This window comes from Lissotriton helveticus, chromosome 12 (assembly GCF_964261635.1).
Source record: "Lissotriton helveticus chromosome 12, aLisHel1.1, whole genome shotgun sequence".
Lineage (NCBI taxonomy): Eukaryota > Metazoa > Chordata > Amphibia > Caudata > Salamandridae > Lissotriton > Lissotriton helveticus.
Window position 1 is genome coordinate 796,857,776 of NC_136073.1, and position 17,015 is coordinate 796,874,790.

The 17,015-nt window shown below is 45.5% G+C and overlaps 1 protein-coding gene across 2 annotated transcripts in view; it reads left to right on the top strand.

Annotated features, from left to right (window-relative positions):
• Positions 1–17,015, top strand: part of RPRD2 (regulation of nuclear pre-mRNA domain containing 2) — a 469,322-nt gene that overhangs the window by 350,477 nt on the left and 101,830 nt on the right. For both annotated transcript variants that reach the window (XM_078669938.1, XM_078669937.1), the window contains exon 10: positions 7,621–7,818. In XM_078669938.1, coding sequence (XP_078526064.1) covers positions 7,621–7,818 — 198 coding nt within the window. The remainder of the gene's footprint in view (positions 1–7,620; positions 7,819–17,015) is intronic.

The window sequence follows — 17,015 nt, forward strand, 5'->3', positions numbered from 1 at the left end:
GAATAGAGAAAAAGTATAGGCCAGCTCCGTCAGACCCTACTTACATCAAGGGCCAGTTGCCACTAGACTCTCTGGTGGTTGCAAACGCACGAAAAAGAGCCAACTCTCTGACTACAGGGGACGCATCTCCCCCTGACAAAGAGTCACAAATTCTAGAGGCATCCGGCAAAAGGGTAGCTGCACAAGCCTCCAACTCATGGAGGATTGCTAACACACAATCCCTACTGGCTCGCTACGACAGGGCGCACTATGATCAGCTCGAAAGCCTTATGCAACACCTATCCAAGCCTTTTAAAGCACAAGCCAATGACCTCATCCAGGAGGGAAAGTTCATATCAAACGCCTCCATCAAATGTGCGCTCGACGCTGCTGACACCGCAGCCAGGTCAATTAATACTAGCGTCCTGCTACGCAGACATGCATGGCTGCGTATTTCCGGTTTTAAGAATGAGGTGCAGTCCACCATTCTTAACCAACCTGTCAATCCAGATTTTCTATTTGGCCCTGCTGTCGACACCATATTGGACAAAATGAAAAAGGACACTGAAACCGCAAAATCTATGGGTGCTTTGCAATTTCAACAACATAGGGGCTCCTTTCGACGCTCCTCATACAGAGCAAACACACGAGGGAATGCTTCGCAAACATCTGCCTCATACAAAAGTAACACACAAGGTTCCTTCAATAAGAACACATCCAGGGGAGGTTACAGAGGTAACAGTAATAAGGGAAGAGGGCGTGGAGGCAATAACACCAGAGCCTCCACTGCCACAAAACAGTGACTTCATTACGCTGCCTCCGGACCACTTAACACCAGTCGGAGGCAGACTACAGCAGTTCCTACATGTCTGGCACGCAATTACCACGGACAGGTGGGTAAGAGAAATTGTCCAGTCTGGTTATTGCCTAGAACTGACTTCTACGCCACCAAACATACCACCCAGACATCGTCCTGTGTCCACAGAACACATCACCCTGCTACAACAAGAGGTGAAATGCATGCTGGAAAAGGGGGCCATAGAGCAAGTCCCTTTCCACCAACAGGGGACAGGAGTATACTCCCTATACTTCCTGATTCCAAAGAAGGACGGTTCCCTCAGACCAATATTGGACTTCAGACCCCTAAATCAATACATACTGTCGGAGCACTTCCATATGATCACACTACAACAAGTGCTCCCCTTGCTACAGCAAGGAGACTTCCTAGCAACACTGGACCTCAAGGATGCGTACTTCCATATACCCATCCATCCAGCCCACAGAAAATACCTAAGGTTCACAATAGAGGGTCAACACTACCAATTCAAGGTTTTGCCCTTCGGGGTTACCACAACTCCAAGAGTGTTTACAAAATGCTTAGCGACAGTGGCAGCACATCTAAGGAGGCAACACGTCCATGTGTACCCTTACCTGGACAATTGGCTAATACAAGCAAAATCGTACCAAGAGTGTGCGGCACACACGTCACAAACAATACAGTTGCTACACAGCCTAGGCTTTTCAATCAACTACACAAAATCGCATCTGCAGCCTTCCCACATACAGCAATACCTGGGAGCCACTATAAATACCTCAGTGGCAAAGGCATAGCCCAATTCAGCAAGGATAGCTAGCATGCAGATACTCATTCGCAAATTCCTGCCACAACACTCCTTGCCAGCTCAAATCAACATGCAGCTCATAGGCATGATGGCCTCCTGCATGTTCATTGTCCCCCATGCCAGACTCCAAATGCGCCCATTACAGGAATGCCTAGCACGGCAATGGAACCAGGCTCGTGGACAACTAAAAGACCTAGTGTTGGTAGACAGTCGCACTCACAACTCTCTGCAGTGGTGGAACCCACAAAACCTTTCCAAGGGGCGACTGTTCCAAGAGCCAGTTCCACAACTAGTACTAACAGCGGAAGCATCACTGACAGGCTGGGGAGCCCATCTCCTTCAATACACAGTACAAGGGCTCTGGACAAACAAACAGAAACGGCTGCATATCAACCATCTAGAGTTGCTAGCAATATTCCTAGCCCTGAAGGCTTTTCAAAAATACTTGTACAACAAGACGGTGTTGATCCGAACGGACAACATGACCGCAATGTACTATATCCAAAAACAGGGGGGGCGCACTCTCTACAGCTGTCCCATCTGGCACAGAGCATATGGAGATGGGCAATTCCCAAAAACATTTTTCTCCTCGCAGAACACCTCCCCCGGAAGGACAATCAGATTGCTGACCTGCTCAGCAGGCACAGCCAACAAATACACGAATGGGAGATTCACCCCCAAGTTCTCCAGCCATTCTTCGAAGAGTGGGGTCACCCAGAGGTAGACCTGTTTGCCACAAAAGAAAACTCCAAATGCCGGTACTTTGCCGCCAGGTTCCCACATCCGTTGTCACTGGGCAATGCGATATGGATGAACTCCTCAGGCAGATTTGCGTACGCTTTTCCCCCAGCACCGCTGATCCCGCTGGTGGCACGCAAGCTGCGACAACACTCACACTAATCCTAGTTGCTCCCACATGGGCGAGACAACCATGGTACACAGCGTTCCTAGAACTTTCTGTAGTTCCTCACCAACGACTGTGCCTTGCTCCCCATCTTCTAACCCAGAACCATGGAGAAATAAGACACCCAGAACCCAATCAGATGACCCTAGCGATCTGGCTCCTGAAATCTTAGAGTTCGGATACCTTAACTTGCCCCCAGACTGCATGAACATCATTAGGGAGGCAAGACGACCAACCACACGAGTGTGCTATGCAGCTAAATGGAAGAGATTTGTTATTTACTGCAACAATAACCAAATCGACCCACGAGACGCTTCCATACAAAACATATGTTACCTGCTGCACCTACACACAAGTAACTTAGCATACTCTTCTCATGGGACCTCCTTTCGAACCTTTACACTCATGCGAACCACAATTCTTAACGTGGAAGGTTGCATTCTTAGTTGCCATTACCTCACTCGGAAGAGTGAGCGAATTACAGGCACTAACAATTCAAGAACCTTTCATGCAGGTACATGCTAACAGGGTAGTTCCTAGAACAAACCCCAAATTCATGCCTAAAGTTATATCCAATTTCCATATCAATCAAGCAATTGAACTGCCAGTATTCTTTCAGAACCCACAGTCAGTAGCTGAAAGAGCCCTACACACACTAGATGTAAAAAGAGCTCTACTTTATTATGTGGACAGGACTAAATCATTTAGAAAAACAAAACAACTATTTGTTGCTTTTGCACCACAGCACAAGGGAAATCCTATTTCAAAGTCAGGAATAGCCAGATGGATAGTTAAATGCATTCAAATATGTAGGCTTTCCTGTTTTCAGTTTCTATTTTTGGGAAATTCTGGTGGTGTTTTCTCAGTGTTTTCCAGTGATTTCAATACCTCAAAAAAAGTTATTTTCAGTGGTTACTCATTTTCGCGCCATAAAAAACCAATTGAAACAGTGTTTTACCGGTGTTTATGGAACGCTTTGCTTTTATTATTGCTTTTTCCATTTTCCTTTAGAAATTGTATACTGCTCTACATTTCAGAAGCTTAATACAGTCATGAAATACTTTCCATTGTCATTTGATGCAGCAGCTCAGATTTAACAAGCATTTGCAATGCAATATGTTTCGCATTTATGCGAGTTTTAGCTATTTGCATTGTAAATGACAAAGCCTTATATTTATGTTTTAAAAACAAATTCAAAAATAAAAGGCATTGTTATGTGCAATGTCAATAGCTCAAACTCGCCTAAATGTGAGACCTATTGCATTGCAAATGCTTGTTTTAAATGAAAACGTGAATTGGTCCCTCAGCAAGTTGGAAGTTACAGTCTGTGTTCCAGAGTCACTACCCCTCTTCTGCTCAGAGAGTGTTGCACTTCACGAAGGACATGGTCACCTGACTAGTGCAGTGTCTGCTTCTTAAGCGTGTTTCTGGTAGCCTACCAACTCTGATTAAGGACTTGGTAAACATCAGTTGTATAGTTTGAGTTTGCAGTTCAATGAAGACGGGGAATCGTGCACATTTAAAAAACAAGCATTGGCATAGCCAATAGGCCTCACCTTGAGGAGCACATGGTTATGAGCGGGGTCGGCAATTGGGTTGCTACAGGTGAAAGTGTGTTGGGAAAGGGGCTCTCTTCCATGTATTGCATAAGAAACACGGCTGACTCAAATGAATCCTTCTCAGTAGGGAGCCAATGTAATCTATGAGTGAAAACAGACACATGCTCCTGTCTCCTCAAACCAAGTATTAACTGGAAGACTGAATTCTGTACTACCTGAATTTTGGACAACCCAGCATTTGAAATGCCAAGATAGAGACTATTACGATAATGCATGCGTGACAGAATGAGGGCGTGTACAGCTAATTTCTGACTCTAGAATGGATTTTCCCCCCGTAGTTTAGAATGGAAGAAGCCAGTTGATATGAGTATTGTGTCTTGTTTTCCTTTTTATTGCGCAACCACAAGTAAAGTAAAAAGCTGACTTTTAATGGTTGGAATAGTGCTATTTGTTACCAACACCCTTTAGGACACTTCATTAGTCAAAAATTATTTGCGAGTTTCCCCTGAATGTGCTTTCACACCTAGCTAACAAATATAATTGTAATAAAAACTTTGACACAGAGTATGTTGCGCTGCTGGCATTTCAGTGACAGCAATCTGTTAAATTCATGTGTGGCACGAAATTTCCAGAGCAAACGTTTCCTCAGATGAATAGAGGTAAATATCCTGAGCAGGGAAAATGTAGAATCCAGGACTGCTACAGGTATTGTGCTGCATGCTGCTAGCCACGATGTATGGTTTTAGACAAACAGTTTTACAGCGAACCCCTTACAAAGGCAATTCCGACGAGGCAACCATCTTACATGACCAACCTTTCCTGTCCCGCATTATTAATTTAAGCAGCAAACGTGCACTACGTCATTGTATCAGCGGGAGATGGCACATGGTCACCCAGTTCTTGGAAATAAAAGAGCATAAAGTAAACAGGTGTCAGAATGTATCCCCAAATGGCGTGGCAAAAACATCATTGGCCCTTATGTAAGCATTTCTTAATTCTATTTAAAAGCAAGGTCTCAAACCTTTAAAGCTCCAAATCAGGGATACAACACTGGAGCTAGATGATCTCAATGTTAAACAGATCTGGAAATTGAGCCCTAGACTTCAACGGGCTTATTTACAAGGTCCATGCGCCACTTTTGTGTCATTTTTAACATGGATAAAGTTATGCAAAAGTGGCGCAAGGGGCTTGTAAATCTGCCCCCAAGTTCTTATCACTGGGTCAATTTACATCTGGCTGCTGATGAACAGGAAAGTCATTTTTTTTAAACTGTGAAACTGAGGACTTCTGTTTTTTAACAAGCTAAGCAGTGCACTCAAAGGAGATTGGAATACCTCATGGCGCTGAACAATGCCTGCTCATGCCACCCAAAAATATCTATATGACGGACAATAGGGGCCTTAAAAAGACTGCTACCTCCTCACAAATATCAGTCAATCTAGGATTTATGAAACACGGGGACCTCCAAGAATTACATGGTTTTGCTATCAAAGGCTATTTTAATAAACCGTTCATAGAAATATATTAACAGACATTCATCTTTAAAAATGTTCCGACCTCTAGACTGGAGAACCTTGCTTTTGGAAAACAGAAGTACTAAGTACTGCACATACCGCGAAGGCACAACAGACCTGCCCTGGACAAAGGCCATGTGTTTTCATGAGCACCCTGAACAGCTTCATTGGAAGGGCTTGCATATTGTTTTTATTGCATCTAACGCGCGCCGTGAGTCACTGTCTGGCGCAGCTCCACTTACACGGGATCCTCCCAGCAAGAGCCCTGACCCAGTTGTCTGAGTAGGTGAAAGAAAACTCAGCAATAGTGAAAAGGAAAAACAGCGCCAAAGACTTAGAAATACATGTGCCCGAGCTCGGTAAATGTCCCCGACTCCCACACAGTGTGACATGAGCGGTTAAAATGGCAAAAGCAATGCTGCAGTGTGGTTCCCGCTATGGCGGCGCGGCCACGGTTTGCACAGAGCAAAACCCCCTCTTCAGATTTTGCAGTTAAGCATTGCAATTCTTCCATGATTGTTTAGCTCTTGAAAAAGACTGGCTAATCCCAGGGCAGAAACTAGAGGGAATTACTATATTGAGAGCAGAGCTGTGAGTAAGTATGGCCACAACGAGAGCCAAGCTACGAGAGAGTGGGGGTGACATCGAGAGCAGAGCTCCGAAAATGCGGTTTAATAATATCCTGACCAGACTTCGGAAAAGCTTGGTAACACACGTCCGGGTTCAATGCCATCAAGGAAGGCAGTAATAGACTGGATTGTGGTAGGCGCCTGGAGGGCTGCGCTAGGTGAGAACTAACATGCAAGAAACTTTTTCCGGTGCCCGTCCCCCATCGCCCACTACTTAATTAACAAAGCCTTGTTATGTAAATGGTCTCTTGAAAGACCTGTAAAGTACTCGTGCACGGCAGGCTGCAGTAAGATGCAGACCACAACAGCTCCTCTCCCCCCCCCCCCCCCCAAGTGAGCCAGGCAGGGGGCCTGGTGTTACTCTGGCCCTTGGGCCATTCACACCTCGGCTGCCCATTTGCAGAAGCATTGTATTCCCCAGACACCTCCGTGCCAGACACTACAGGCAGGCCACTGATTTGTATTGCGTTGGCTCCATCAAGTGGCCAAGAGGCGCAACAACAATGAAAATCAGTGAGACTCGGTTTCAACCGAGTCAGCTGATTTTCATTCAGTAGTGTATTGTCGTTTACAATCGGTTTTAACCGAATTCCGGACAGCCTACAAATATGCGATCTCAAAGCTAAACGCACTCTAACAGTCCCCCCTAGAGCAAACTCTACTCTAAATATGGGGGCATCCATGGCTTTCCTAGGAAATATGCCCCTTGAAAACATCTGTAAGGCAGCCACTTGGACCACCATACACACTTTCACTAAACATTACTGTGTAGACGTGCAAGCAAAACAGCAAGCCGCTGTAGGCCAGGCTGTCCTCAAAACTCTTTTCCAAACTGCTGCAGCTGGCACAGGTGGCCACCGCTAGAGGAGATACTGCTATTCAGTCTATGCACAGATATGAATTCAGCAGCCCACATGCCTCGAACGGAATATGCCACTTACCAGTATGCATCTGTTCTTGGCATGTAGGGCTGCTGACATTCATATCGCCCGCCCTCCTCCCCGGTGCCTGTCGCAGCTGCAGCATTATCTTTGGCATGGCCATCTCTTACTTTCTTATCTCCATCTCTGCCACAATGGCGGAAAAACAATCTGAGGATGGAGAAGATGCCCATGCGCACTGTAGTCCAGGGGAGGAGTCACCTATCTCGTGATACTTCGAAGACTCTTCCAAGACAACAAAGTGCAATCATCCGGGCCCAACACTAGTCGGCGATCTATGCACAGATATGAATGTCAGCAGCCCTACATGCCAAGAACAGATGCATACTGGTAAGTAGCATATTCCTAATGTTCTGCGGCAATTTCCACTGTCATGCATTCTTCCTTCTTTTTTTAGTTTCCGTTTTTCGGTCACAAGCTATTTTATTAAGTAGTTTGGGAATTTCCACAAATTAATGTTTTTTGTTTGTAGGGGTGAGTCCAGCATCAAGACCGTCACCTGGAACACCAACAACACCTACAGCCAGTGGTCCTAAGAATGCTGCCCAAGTCGGTACCCCAGCTCCTCAAATTCCACTTGGAAACATACTCTCTAAAGTGGAGATTACCCCAGAAGGAATTAGGTCTGCTCTCTCCAAGAACCCGGCTATTGCTCCTTCAGGTTTGCAAGGTACAGTGTTTGGATCTCAAATCAGCATGCACATCTGTTTTTACTGTGTCATTAGACATTTATTTAAAACTTCAAGAATTGTTAGTCATTTTTAGGTCTCGCTTAAGGTATTGCTTTAGCAATGCTTGTTGGAGAGATATTATGTAGGGGCTTTAAAAAATGCACCCAAAGGCTTTTGTAGGCGGATTGCCTACAGTGCATGTGTGCGGGCGTGTGCACATCGCACACCATTTGTCAGCCTGTGAGCCTCTCTCCGCACTCATGATGGTTTACACTTCAAAGGAATCCGCTCCCCCGCCCCCCTCAGCGCAATGCCAGAGCTTGTTGTTTACTATCAACACCCCAGCTGCTTTGCCACCCCCTCCCTTCCTGCTGGCATTCCCTCTCCCTTCTAGCCCAGTCCTTGTTTCCTGTCACACCACCTTGCCCAGGCCAGACCGTTTGTTCCTATTAGCGAGTCTGTTACCTTGTGAAGCGCATGTTTTTGCGTGTTTTGGGCGAGGACATCACTTGACTGCACTGTATTAATCAATAGAGCCTGTACTTTTTTTCGGTTACAGGCGCTTTTATTTATTGCGCTTTATTAATTTATGAAGCCTTTACTTGTGTTTGCTAGTTGCCGGTATTTTACCCTTTTTTCTAACTGGCTCCTTATTGTTACTTCGTGGTAACAAATTTATTAGTAGACGCTCTTTGTACATCCTTAATCAGCACTTCAAGGACACTTTATTCAAAAACTGTCCTTTCTCATTATTAAATTTACTTACTTCGAACAGTGCAGAGCGCACTACGCATTGCAACCTATAGGTCTTTTATTTTACTTTTTAATGTTGATGCACAGAGTATACCGCAAGTGATGTCCATTTATTGATATAGCAGCACTATGATATTAAATACCACAACTATTATGACATGCACAGTGATGTCTGAGCACAAACACAGAAGCAGTATACTTTTTAATGCCTCTCTGCACCCTCTCACACTCTGCACCCTCACACACAATTACACTGTACTGAATACAACATACACTCCACACAATACCACTCAGTGCCACATAATTATATGCTACATAATTAAACTGCGCTCAACGCAACATACACTCCAAATACCACTCAGTGCCACATAATTACACACCACATAATTACACTCTACTGAATGCAACATACACTCCACACAATACATCTCAGTGCCACATAATTATATGCTACATAATTACAATGCAACATACACTCCAAACAATACCACTCAGTGCCACATAATTACACGTCACACAATTACACTCTACTGAATACAACATACACTCCTCATAATACCACTGAGTGCCACATAATGATATGCGGTACAAAAGGGGGTGGTGATGGACGGAGCATCCAAACCAATCACACACTCACACCCAGTCAATAGATCTGGGTTTAATCCATCACTGTTCTTTAGCCCACTCTGCCACCCCAGTTCAGACATGGCTATATGCAAATCAGTCTGACCCTGTGCCTCATGGGAACAGTCCTGCCCAAACTGCCAAGCTATGTCTGAACTGGGGTGGCAGAGTGGGCTAAAGAACGGTGATGGATTAAACCCAGATCTTTTGACTGGGTGTGAGTGTTTGATTGATGCAGATGCTCCGTCCATCACCACCCCCTTTTGTACCGCTTTTGGCCGCCATAAGTGTGGCAGGGTATGCTCAGACGTGAGTCCCTTGCTCACTTTGCCACTGGATTCAAGCAAGCCGGGCTGAAGACTGCTGGAATGCCAGAAACCGGTCCTCGGAAGCTTATTTCCGGTCCAGGGAAGACATGGCTTGGCAGTTCGGGCTGGACTGTTCCCATGAGGCACAGGGGCAGACTGATTTGCATATAGCCATGTCTGAACTGGGGTGGCAGAGTGGGCTAAAGAACGGTGATGGATTAAACCCAGATCTTTTGACTGGGTGTGAGTGTTTGATTGATTCAGATGCTCCGTCCATCACCACCCCCTTTTGTACCACATAATTATATGCTACATAATGACACGGCGCTCAACGCAACATACACTCCAAATACCACTCAGTGCCACATAATTACACTGCACTCCATGCAACATACACTCCAAATACCACTCGGTGCCACATAGTTACACACCACATAATTACACTGCACTTCATGCAACATACACTCCAAATACCACTCTGTGCCACATAATTACACTGCACTCCATGCAACATACACTCCAAATACCACTCGGTACCACATAATTACACTGCACTTCATGCAACATACACTCCAAATACCACTCAGTGCCACATAATTACACGCCACATAATTACACTGCACTCAATGCAACATACACTCCAAATACCACTCAGTGCCACATAATTACACTGCACTCAATGCAACACACTCCAAATACCACTCAGTGCCACATAATTACACTGCGCTAAACGCAACATACACTCCAAATACCACTCAATGCCACATAATTACACGCCACATAGTTACACACCACATAATTACACTGCACTTCATGCAACATACACTCCAAATACCACTCAGTGCCACATAGTTACACACCACATAATTACACTGCACTCAATGCAATATACACTCCAAATACCACTCAGTGCCACATAATTACCCGTCATATAATTACACTGCACTCAATGCAACATACACTCCAAATACCACTCAGTGCCACATAATTACAGGCCACATAATTAAACTGCAGTCAATGCAACATACACTCCAAATACCACTCATTGCCACATAATTACACTCCACATAATTACACTGCACGCAATGCAACATACACTCCAAATATCACTCAGTGCCACATAATTACACTGCACTCAATGCAACATACACTCCAAATACAACTCAGTGCCACATAATTACACGCCACATAATTACACTGCACTCAATGCAACATACACTCCAAATACCACTCAGTGCCACATAATTACACCCCACATAATTACACTGCACTCAATGCAACATACACTCCAAATACAACTCAGTGCCACATAATTACACGCCACATAATTACACTGCACTCAATGCAACATACACTCCAAATACCACTCAGTGCCACATAATTACACGCCACATAATTACACTGCACTCAATGCAACATACACTCCAAATACCACTCAGTGCCACATAATTACACACCACATAATTACACTCTACTGAATGCAACACACACTCCACACAATACTACTCAGTGCCACATAATTATATGCTACATAATTACTATGCAACATACACTCCTCATAATACCACTCAGTGCTACATAATTATATGCTACAAAATTACACTGCGCTCAACGCAACATACACTTCAAATACCATTCAGTGCCACATAATTACACGCCACATAATTACACTGCACTAATGCAACTTATACTCCAAATACCACTCCGTGCCACATAATTATATGCAACATATTTACACTGCGCTCAACACAACAAACACTTCAAATACCACTCAGTGCCACATAATTACACGCACTACTATAAAAAACAAGGGTCCTAGTAGTAAGGCAGAAACATCATGTACCGTATGTTTTTATAGACTGGAGTCAGTACTATAAATTTTGTTCACTCTGTGTACCCAGCCGGGCCACAGGTGTTTATTTTACAAAAGATAAAGTCATAAAAGTTCGACATACAAACAAGTGATAGGGCACAGTCCTGTACCTATCATTCAAAACACAGAAATACAAAAAGGAAAGAAATAACAGGCAAAAAGAAGTGGAGCCAATTTTGTGACTTGTAAACCATTACTTATCATAACAAGCTCACAATTACAGTTACTACGCTCATTTAAACACAATGGTCATATATGTAGTACTGTATAAAAAGGTCGACGTTTCGATCCATAGGCTCCTAATAAAGCGGGATCATCATCAGGACTATTGTAATTAATTGCCTGGTTTAATTCCAACCTGTTAATGAAAGGGGGGAAAAAAATTGCAAGGAAAGGATCAGAAAATCATCCTTAAGGCAGAAGTTTAAGTACAACCATAAAGTTGGGCAGCATGACATTACAGCTTGTACACTAGACTTGTGGTGCATGTAAGAGCGTGTAGAACATAAATAATTTAAAATTATTTTAAATTACGATTCTAGGAGCATGTGCAACAAGAATTTGTGAGAAGGAGTGAATGCTATTTATGGGAAATTGCGGCGCAGTGCAGAAATAAATTATCGAAATTTGGCTACCGCAGTTGTGACAAATAGTTCTCCTTAAGTGCTGGACATCAAAACTGTGACCCGCGTCAAGAACCGGCGATTTCTATTGTGCATAGGAATTCACAATATAAGGTGCAAACTGGCGGTGCGTGTGGTTTAAAAGTGGCTTAGCCGAGAGTGCAAGGGACCATGCGTGATCAAGGAAGAAACTACTAACCGAGTCCCGTTATTGGAGGCTGCTGGATTCAGAAGCCAAGGGGCTTGTGGGGGGTTGACACGGTGGCGAACCAACAAAATGACCTGTTAATGGGAAGGATTGAAATTAACCAGTGTGGCGATAGATCGTCGAGTGGGAATGAGTGACTGGTGATTTAGGGGAAACCATACCTGGTAGGGAAAAGTACAGCCGTACTTTTGACTGACTCCTTGAACTCTCGATGGAGTCAGGAGCCACGGTCTGTTTTGAGAGCCATTAAGAGCCGCGAGGGAATGCCGTTTGCGTGCTCTTGTTGTGCAGGGCGTCCCGTGGTGGGGAAATGGGCCCTGTACAAAAAGGGGAGGGAATGAGAATGAAGTTAAGCCGAGTCCAAAGCTGGGATCGGGCTGTGGACCGGGGTGGCTTTCACTTGTAGCTTACCTTCGACGATTAGAAAGATGATTACTCGATGGTCGCGGCCTTTGGGCAGCAATGCTGGATACGGACTATGTGGCCCGACGTACAGATTAGTTCTAGAACGAACTGGAAATAAAAAGCGGACTAGGGCAACCCGAGGGGAGTGGCGGCCATGTTGGACCATAGAGGCAAGGTACGGCCATCTTGGAGTGGTGTAAAGTGTACATTGAATCTAAGCAGGTTAGCGACGTGGGGGTGCACATGAGGTGGCATGCTGTGAAATAGTAGGTGACCATATAACACATCCGTTTCAACAATAAAAGTAAACTGATATTGCTTGTCATAGAAAGAATTTCAATACCGTTATATTACATAAGTACATTCAGTTTGCAGGGATAGTACTGTTCATTAGGCAATGTTTATGAAATGTCTAGTATCAACCTTGAACACTCAGAGCAAAGTGGTCCAGTCTTCCGCTCTGTTTAAACCATTGTGCATTGCATCAAACAGGATAATGCTTTTAAGTTCCTCTTTGTTCAATAAGCTAGCCATGTTGCCACCTCTTGATGGTAAAGTCAATACTTTTAGAACTGTCCATCTGATGTCATCCTCGTTGTGGTTTGCATTGGTAAAATGGTCCACCAATGGGGCATTAGGTGTCCTGCATCTGATTCGACTTCTGTGTTGACAGATGCGTGTTTTAATTTTCTGCGTTGTTTGGCCAATGTAGACTTTATTGCAAGGGCAATGAATTAAATAAATGACATTACATGTATTGCAATTCGAGAAACAGTTGCACTCAGATGTAATATTATTAAATGTCACTGATTTGCCCTCAATTGTGAAATCGCATACAGTGCAGCCACCACATTTGAAATGCCCAATGACAGGGGGAAGTCCCCATGCGGATTCAAGAGTGACAGATTGTTTTGTGGTGGACAAGGCTGCTCTCACTAATTACACGCCACATAATTACACTGCACTCAATGCAACATACACTCCAAATACCACTCAGTGCCACATAATTACAGGCCACATAATTAAACTGCACTCAATGCAACATACACTCCAAATACCACTCATTGCCACATAATTACACTCCACATAATTACACTGCACTCAATGCAACATACACTCCAAATACAACTCAGTGCCACATAATTACACACCACATAATTACACTGCACTCAATGCAACATACACTCCAAATACCACTCAGTACCACATATTTACACTGCACTCAATGCAACACACTCCAAATACCACTCAGTGCCATATAATTACACGCCACATAATTACACTGCGCGCAACGCAACATACACTCCAAATACCACTCAATGCCACATAATTACACGCCACATAATTACACTGCTCTAATGCAACATACACTCCAAATACCACCCAGTGCCACATAATCATATGCAACATATTTACACTGCGCTCATCACAACATACACTCCAAATACCACTCAGTGCCACATAATTACACGCCAAAGAATTACACTGCGCTCAATGCAACCTACACTCCAAATACCACTCAGTGCCACATAATTACGTGCCACTTAATTACACGCCACATAATTACACTATCGCTCGCCCTCACCCTATCGCTCGCCCTCACCCTATCGCTCGCCCTCACCCTATCGCTCGCCCTCACCCTATCGCTCGCCCTCACCCTATCGCTCGCCCTCACCCTATCGCTCGCCCTCACCCTATCGCTCGCCCTCACCCTATCGCTCGCCCTCACCCTATCGCTCGCCCTCACCCTATCGCTCGCCCTCACCCTATCGCTCGCCCTCACCCTATCGCTCGCCCTCACCCTATCGCTCGCCCTCACCCTATCGCTCGCCCTCACCCTATCGCTCGCCCTCACCCTATCGCTCGCCCTCACCCTATCGCTCGCCCTCACCCTATCGCTCGCCCTCACCCTATCGCTCGCCCTCACCCTATCGCTCGCCCTCACCCTATCGCTCGCCCTCACCCTATCGCTCGCCCTCACCCTATCGCTCGCCCTCACCCTATCGCTCGCCCTCACCCTATCGCTCGCCCTCACCCTATCGCTCGCCCTCACCCTATCAATCAACCCCACAGCATCACTGAACGCCACAGCATCACTTGGCGCCACCACAACATCAATCTGTGCAACCATTCAACAACTGGTTCAAATATGTTCTCTCAATGTTTCAAGCTTTATTAAAAATGTCACAAAAAGATGTTAATATTTCACTTCTGTTCTTGGATTTTCTTCACAATAAAATACACTGAACATAATCTTCACAAAAGTTTTAAGCTATTGCCATTATAAATTATAATCACTTTTATTTAAGTATTAATTATTAAATAAAAATTAAAAGCCATTGTTATTTGTAATATCAATGCATCTAAGTCACGTAAATACAACACATATTGCATTACAATTGCTATAGGTGTCACATTTGCAAAAGATATAACTATTGGCATTATAAATGACAAAGCTATTAATTTTGCTATTTTCAAAACCAACACATAAATAAAAAATGTCATTTACAATACCAATAGCTCAAACTTTCCTAATGCGAGACCTATTGCATTGCAAATGCTTCTTAATTTTAAGGTTTTTTTAGATATGAAACTGGTGACTGTCAGTCTGCTTGTGCAGCAACCTGGATGCTTACCAATATTTGTCCCTTCTGGGTTTTTCCAATTAAGCTTGCTTTCTGATTGCCTATCGTCTCGCCTTGTGTATGCTGACAATCTAGCTATTTACTCCAGGGAGGAGTTTCGTCGCCAGTAGATTTGGATTAGGACAATTGGGTATACACCTTCAGTTCACTGCCTGACTTCCATCTTTCTGTTGTTTCGCCAGAGTCTTCAAGGGAAAAACCAAGGTCGTGGTTAACCTCTTTAACCTTGGTCAATAACAGATCCTACATAACCATTATATCTGAAAGAGACTATTAGGTATGAATTCCTCACCTTAGAATTACCCAGAGCCGTCAGACTGGATCCAGATAATTTTTTCTACTGGCGTACCCGTGCGCGTTGGTAGGTTGCATCGGTCGACTCTGCGTTCGTCATCAACATTGTGGTCACTAGAATGACATTGCAGTATCTACTTGGCCGACGCCCCTGCGTGCGGACATCCGGTCTTTTTTTTTTTCCTGCGCCAGCCAGCGCAGATCCCGAGAGCGGTACCTCGAGTCACTTTAATGACTCTATTTTTGCGACTTTTGTTGAGTTATTTTTTCGAGTCTTTCGACTCCTGGTGCACAGGGATGTCATCTCGGTGGACCGGCTTCAAGCCTTGAGGCTCCTGCACAAGCTGATGTCTGTGAGAGACCCCCATCTTGTGTGCCTCTGGTGCCTGGAGCTTGACCATGACCCGAAGTCGTGCTCCATGGCCTAGAAGTCTTTGCAGGAGCGGTCTCGAAGGCTTCTGGAGGCCCAGCAGTCGACCCTGCGCTGATCGAGTTCCCGGTCCAGAGGGAGGTTGCGGAGCCATCATTATCACTCCTCGTAGAAGTTTTTGTCTTTGGGTATGTCGAAGCACAAAAAGAAGGCAAAGAAGCACTGTCCCTCTTTGCGTTCTCCCCGTCCGTTGGCCGAGGTGGGATGCGGATGGTAGTCATCCAGCTCCGCCCGCGGAGCCTGTTGGATCAGCTCCAAGCCTCCCTCCCTTCCCGGGAGCCGGGGCAACCCCTGCCCAACTTCGTCATTTTTACAAAGTCCTTCACTCTATTTTTGGGCAGCCCGACTCTGCTGGCGCCCTTTCGGGCCCTGCGGACTCGGCTGGGGGTTCTAAGCCTTTGATGCTAGTGGCATCTGCTCCGGCGCCGCAGGGCTTCCAGGGATCCAGGCCTGCATCCTGATTGGCGCTGGTCGACCCTGTGACACCTCCTCCGGCACTGAACTCAGTGGCGACACCTCCGCCCCCTCCAACGGCGTTTTTGTCCCCAGCAGACGTCGTCCCTAGCCTCCCCCTCGATGTGGACACGGAGTCGTACCGACGTCGCCCGATGTCTGGACCGGTGCCTGGACCGGTTCCGACTGGTACTTTTGTACCCCTGTTTTCACCTGGTGTTCCCTATCGCCCTGAGTGGCTACCAGAGGAGGGTGTGAAGGACTGGGAGGGGTCTGTGGACCCTTTGGCAGACCAGTTAGAGGAATCGGACTGGAGAGAGGAGTTGGGCTAGGCCCGTGGTCTGGACACCACCACAGACCTTGGCATGCTTTCTCCCCTTACCGTGGCTACGGAGGAGGGTGCATCATACACAGTGGTGTTGCGTAGGGCGGGTGAGGCCTTAAACCTTGAGCTTCCTACTGTGGCGATCAGGACTAACCTCCTGACCGAGGTGCTTCAACCGGCAGCGGCCTCTTTTAGCCCCTGCTGCCGTTCAATGAGGCCCTACTCGCTGGGCAGGACGATTTCAACCTCAGTAGC